The 6,754-nt window shown below is 35.9% G+C and overlaps 1 protein-coding gene across 1 annotated transcript; it reads left to right on the top strand.

Moving 5' to 3' along the window:
- Nucleotides 1-516: 516 nt before the first annotated feature.
- Nucleotides 517-3,982, top strand: LOC130729899 (binding partner of ACD11 1). Its single transcript, XM_057581753.1, has 8 exons — nucleotides 517-741; nucleotides 886-989; nucleotides 1,371-1,446; nucleotides 1,821-1,892; nucleotides 1,972-2,034; nucleotides 2,426-2,775; nucleotides 3,333-3,456; nucleotides 3,582-3,982. The coding sequence occupies exons 1-8, from the start codon at nucleotides 736-738 to the stop codon at nucleotides 3,603-3,605; spliced, it is 819 nt and encodes a 272-aa protein (XP_057437736.1). The 5' UTR covers nucleotides 517-735; the 3' UTR covers nucleotides 3,606-3,982.
- Nucleotides 3,983-6,754: the final 2,772 nt, after the last annotated feature.

Raw genomic sequence — 6,754 nt, 5'->3', positions numbered from 1 at the left:
GGAGTCCACCCTCTTCCATAGTTCGCCTCCATTGGAAGATTCTCCCAAAGACCTCCTGATTAAACCGAATACCATACTCTTACACACGAGACAACTTACACACAACGCTCCCATAAATTCCCACGCACAATCAACCACACCTCATAACTCTTCATGGGTGGTCCAAGCTGCCTAAACCTAAACGGACGACAACCCTTAAGAGGTAAGACACTGGAGATTAAAATTGGTATAATTCATATCTTTCAAATGAAAAAGCTTTACTTGATTTCCATAAAAAATAATATCTCCAATTTTATTTGTTGTTTGAAATGAACACACAATAACTAGTTGTTTCTTTTCATGATTCATATTAGTTTTATTTCCTTTGTAATTCAATTTTAGATTACAGCCAATAATTAGTTGACAAATCTTCCTTTTGTACTACTATTTAATAAAGAAATAAAATAAGAAGTTAAGCAGTGAAATTGGTTAAGAAGCAAAGGGACAAACCTGGAAATACAAGATTCATTGCATTCTTGTTTTCTTTCTTTCGGACTTTGACGAGGTACATCATCATTACATTCCTTGTCTCTCTTTCTTTCTTTCTTTCTCTCCTCTTGTGTCTGTCTCTCTGCTTCAATTTCAATGCAACTCTTTCCTCTTCGCTGACACAAAATCACTCTCAACTCAACTCACACCCTTCTCGAATAGTACCATCACTTTCCGCTACGCAAAACCCCTCCTACTTCAATTGCAATGCAGGTTACTTCAACTACCTCAAGCTGCTACTTCTTCTTCTTCTTTTTCCCATTCAAAATCCCATGTTTTTTCACTTTTATGCTTGTTACTTGAGTCTTATTGGGTTTTCTCTTTCTGGGTCTCTCCAATTTTCCTTCATTATTGCAGACTAGGACTGTTCAGGTGAAGCAGGTTTCAGATCTAGCTGGTGAAAGAGAGATTCATGAGTTTTTCTCTTTTTCTGGTGAAATCGAGCACGTTGAGATCCTCAGGTTGGTAATTTTTTGTGCTAATTTTTTTTTTTGCTACCCCTTGAATTCAATTTTTGTTAGTTTCAATCTTCACATCATTGAGGATGCTCAGAAAGTAAGAGTGGAGGGTTGGGGGTTAGAAAAGACAAACAAGAAATCACGGGTTGCTCTGAATTTTTGATTTTAATGATATATAAAAATGCATTAATTACATCAAAATTAAGCAAAGCAGAATAGGACAGGTTAATAGGGGCTAACTAGAATCTAGATAAACTTAGAATTCTGTTTTCTGGAATTTGAATTATTCTTTGGGTAGTTAAATGATCTATGCCTTAAATTTAGCTCATAGAGAAGTGAATTTCATGTTATTATGGTTACATGTTTTGTGTCTGCTTGTTGCAGTGAATATGGGAAATCAAAGACTGCATTTGTGACATTTAAAGATGCCAAAGCGCTTGAAATTGCATTGTTGTTATCGGTAAGGTCTCTTTTCTTTTGATAATTTTGTTAGTGGAGCTGTGGTAAATTACCAGTTGTCAAGTTCGATTAATAGTAAAGAGAGGGATTATGTTTCATTTTCATTTTATGCTAGCATTTTAATTTGGAACAACAGATCTCTTGCTTGCAATTAGAATTACAAATTACAGAGCCCCAACTTTTTCATAGAATAGCTCTATTTCTTTATGAGTATCTATTTGGATTTCTCATTAATATTGAGTCAATTCCTTACTCTTTCTCACCTGTAGTCTTACGTCATGATCATATTTTGATCTTGATATCGAGCTGGAATCCTATATATGCCTTTTCACTTTGTGGTTTGTGAAAGTGAATCTTCTGTTGTCTTTTTATCAGGGAGCAACCATAGTAGACCAGATTGTGAGTATAACTCCAGTTGAGAACTATGTACCAAATCGTGAGATGCTGGTAACTATACCAATAACTTCTCTATTGATGTGCACATATTGATATGAAATCTGAAACTTATCAAAATCAATTTATGCAGGAAGTAACGGTGGTGGAAAATGCTATAAATGTTGCTCCTGAACATGTCTCGTTGAATATTGAGGTAAAGACCAAAGTCCAAATTTAAGATTTTTGCATCATTGTTTTTTCCTAATGAGTTGTTCTCCATGGGCATATGGAGTTAGCTTGAAAGGTATTGAAATTATTTTGTTATACCCAGGGCTTTATTGGTACATTTGAGTGCGTTTTAAATATACCGGATTACTTTGACATTGCAATTCTGTCAAGTTTTTAAGTAAATAGTTCAATGATTATTTTTTTAAGCAAGTTATGTCGGTAACAATCTAACTATTTTTAGGGCTTTTCACATTGGATTTGGCCTGCATTACTTGCTTGTAATCTTCAGCAGTCATTCTATTTTATTTCATAGCTTGATAATAATTACTAGAACTGTTCCTGCTTTATTGTTCTGAGCCATACTGCAACTCTTTCAGGAGGAGAAACCCAGCTCACCCAGCTCTGTCAATGGAAGAGTGTATCTTAGTAGAGCACAAGTTGCAGTTAGTAGTATGCTGGCAAAAGGTTCTGCAATAAAGCAAGATGCCGTAAACAAAGCTAAAGCATTTGATGAAAAGCATCAGTTGACTTCTAATGCATCTGCAAAGGTGATTTCTTTTGACAAGAGAGTTGGATTGACAGAGAAATTGACAGTTGGCCTTTCTGCAATGAATGAGAAAGTGAAGTCTGTGGATCAGAGGCTTCATGTTTCTGATAAAACAATGGCAGCTATATTTGCTGCTGAAAGGAAGTTGAATGATACTGGATCAGCTGTCAAAACAAGCAGGTTTGGTTGAATATGATACTTATGTCCATTGCAGCCTCTGCACTTTGTGTTCTTTATGAAATTGTTATGATTTGTTGGAGAACTAGGATCCCTAGGGAAATATGAAGTGTTAAAGAAAAAAGAAATTTAGATGTTTGTAGAGAAATGACCAAAAATACATAAAACTATTTGGATAAAGAGAAATGTCACTTCAACGTGATTGGCTTAATTTTTAAAATGTCAACACATTTTTTAATTAGAGAAATATGTTGACTATTTTTAAATAGACCAATTATAGGGAGTGTGTTGCTAGCACTCCTCTTGGATAAAAGAGCAAACCTAGTGCTGTAAAGCTGCCCTGTGCATGAGTCCAAGGGGGCGGATCCATTTGTGGATCTAATGTAGGCAGTCTCACCTTGTATTTTGGAAGAGGCTGATTCCACGACTCGAACTTGTGACTGCAAAGTCACATGGCAGTAATCTTACTGTTGCACTGAGGCTCGCCCTCACATCTCCTATTTGGATGTTGATGATAAAATGTATGCTTCTAATTCTAAATGGCTTACTCTCTTCTGCAGATATGTGACTGCTGGAACATCATGGTTAAATGGAGCTTTTAGCAAGGTGGCAAAGGTTGGACATGTTGCTAGTACTAGGACTAGAGAGAAGTTTAATATGGCTGTTTCAAACTTGACAGCAAAGGTATAGGATATGCTCTTGCCATGTTTGTATAAAGAAGAAAAGAAATTTTAAAAAATGTTCAACTAAATTTTCAAGTTTGATTGATTGAGTCCTGAATGATAACTTGGTTTCATTCATTGATGCAGGATTCTCCAGTGGCTGCTGTATAGACCAGAGTTTTGATGATCAAACTTTCTTCATCAGTCTTAAGTGATGATCTCTTTAAGAGCATGCAAACAAATTGGTCTGTCAGATTTCTTTCTGTCCTTCAACAGTTGAAATGCATTTGGAAGTATGGTAATTGGTTATTCAATTTAATCCTATTTTTTGTATTCTTTTGTCCCTCTTCTGTGTTAGTTGTTGCTTCTATGTAATCTAGCATTGGTAATATTATTTTTTGGGTGAAGAGGAAAGTATAGGTGTGATGCAATGTATTTGTTTTTTCAAAGTTCAAAAAATTAGATGTGCGTGTAAGATTTGCAATTTGTTCTGTCATCAACATTTGGAAGATTTATTGGGGAGATTATTATCTTACTGGTTTACAGAATTTTATTTCTTTGCTGATACAATTGATGAAAATTGTAAATAACTATGATGTATTGGACTATTGGCTGAGTTCTTGTGTGCAAATGTGTGGACATTTTAAAAAAAAATGAATCATGGAGATAAGATTTAGCACTTTTGACTATGGTCAAGACTCAAGAGTGGACACTATCATTTGGATCCTATCAGGCGAAATAATGGAAATTAGCGCACTTTTGACCATTGTGATGATGGCTGTCGGGTAATTAAGAATATTCTGAATACAGTTTCAAACACTATCATCTGACATGAGAATCCCAAGTCCTCTCAATCTGGTATCTGTCCCGCCATTTTTTTTATAACTAATTCCAAGTGTTCTCCTTCTTCATCTGACATTCTGACTTAGAAATAGTTAAATAAAAGGATTAAATATATTTTTCGTCCCTGAACTAATAATTAAAGTGAGGATTTGGTTTAATTTTCCTCTTGTAACAAAAAAAAAAAAAAAAGTGAGCATTTGGTTTTTATCCTTTTTGTTTTTCCTCCCTTGGTTTTGTTTTAGCCACTTTGACTAATGATTTGGAGCTCCAGTGTGTAAGTTACATAAGTGGTGCAATTTTATACCACTTACTTTGACCCTTATAACATGTCAACACATTAATTTTTAAAAAAAAAAATATCATTAAAAATTTGTTATGTATTAAATTTCTTTAAAAAAAGATGTGTTGACCTGTTATAGCAGGTTAAAAAAAAGTGGTGTAAAATTGCACCACTCTAAAAGTGGTGCATATTAGAGTTCGCCTATTTTTATTACACGTGTGAAATATTAGAGGGACAAAAAAAATCATCTCTCATCATCTTTATCCGTCTTCATCTGAATCTGGCATGTAGCTTCATGATTTGAAGTGAACCGAGGTCACACATTTCCATTTCCATTTTCTCCTTGCAATCCATGGAATTTTCAAAGATCTTCAACCTAGGTCCTCTTCTTCATCCTCTTCCCAAATCTACCCTCACATTATCTCCTCCAACTTTCTTCCCCACACCAATCCCGAACCCAAACTCCACTCCAGGTCCTTCCTCCTCCTCTCCTTCCCCCGCTTCCTCTCCTCCCTCTTCTCCACTGCCTTCACATCCACTCCTCCCCCAACTTCTCTTCCCCAACCCCACCTTCTTTGCCTTCGTCCTCCACCACTTCGATTCCTGCTTACTCGGCCGCAAGAAGAGGGTCGCAGTGGAATGTGGATCTGGGGCCTGAAGTTGGATCTCGCACGAAGAGGGTGTGGCTTGACTCTTGACTATTTTAACTTAAGTGTTCGTGAAATGCGTCTTACCCTCTTCAACAAAATAGATTTATTTTTTGTTGTGCAGGAAGATGTTCAACAACCTGGATTATCGTTGTACTCTCATTGTATATGTCAAATTTTAATAACTATATTGTCACCGCATTCTTTCTAACAAAACATGCATGCAAATGCATGTGCATTTTAGTGTCATCCACAAGCTAAAGACAAAAACTTCAATTAAATATTTAACATTTCATATTAAAAAGGGCAAATTCAAGTTGAGAAGTGCATATCAATTGTACTCAGCACTCGTTGGCTCATGGTGAAGTCAAAATGATTTTTGCCCCTTAGCCAACCGACATAATAAACTTAAAAAAATTAAATATCCTTTGCTTGTAAAGATTTATTGAATTGAATTCATGGCTATAGTGTACCCTTCCGGTTCTGTGTTTAGATACGCCACTAGTTATCTAAATGAATACGTAGAATCATTTGTTCTTGCCTTTGTTCTTTCACGCATTGATCCACTTCATACCAGGCTTGTTTAGCATGGGAGCCTAATTGGATGGGGCTTTGTGCAGAGCAAGACAAACATCTGACTTAGTAATATCAGTTCTGACTTTTCACAAGTGAGTGACCTTGATAGTCAAGTCATGGAGATCATTGAATTTGGAGTGCACTGTAGCTTCATTGGGCTCAAGGTTTATCATCAACACTGATAACATGGCTACGGTCTCTTTCCATACTCAAAAGAGAGCCTCAATGTGAGTCAGAATCGGCTGGTGACGCTGTTTGACTTTTTTTTTTCAGTTTAAGATCAGTTTTATGTCTTGCGATATTTGGAGTTTAGTTAACTCCAATTTGTTGGCACTTTTAAAAAGTAAAAGGTGTGTGGTAGCTTCCATTCTATTAGACAATATATCAGGACATTTCTTGAAGAAGATTAGGCGTGAGACGTTAGTTAGTTAGTTGTGACATTGCCCTTTTCTCCATGAAAAGCAACATATTATATGCTTGTCTTCATATTCAATATTCAAACTAAAGGGACGTACGCAAATTATTTATAAAGTCATCTATGTCACAATTTCAATTAGTTGGATAACTACCAGGCGATTCACGTAAATATAACATAAAATTTAGCTTATAATTCACAAGTTAAAAAAAAAACTTAAAATGGTTATTCTGCAAATTAATTAAGAGTATAAAAATATATTGTGAACAATAAGTACTAAATATTAGTTGTAAAAATATGGTTTATAGATGAACTAGTTTTAAAATGGTCCACCAAAAACGTTTAATTTGCAGGTTGGTGCGGTTGGTTCTCAAGGGTCGATGTGGCCAATAACATTTACGATAATGCTTTGGACTTGGTGGAGGTTGCACAATGAGGCAAGCGGTTTTTTTCCAGAAAGTCTTGCCGGATTGCCACCGTGCGTGGGCTTACATTCAGGCCACCGTTGTAGATGTGAGCCGGAGGACCTGACTGTGGCTTTGCATCCGCTATAGAAAAC

The sequence above is a fragment of the Lotus japonicus genome, chromosome 1 (genome assembly GCF_012489685.1).
Source record: "Lotus japonicus ecotype B-129 chromosome 1, LjGifu_v1.2".
Taxonomy (NCBI): domain Eukaryota; kingdom Viridiplantae; phylum Streptophyta; class Magnoliopsida; order Fabales; family Fabaceae; genus Lotus; species Lotus japonicus.
The sequence above is the reverse complement of the archived record's forward strand: the minus strand, read 5'-3'. Positions and strand labels throughout refer to the sequence as shown.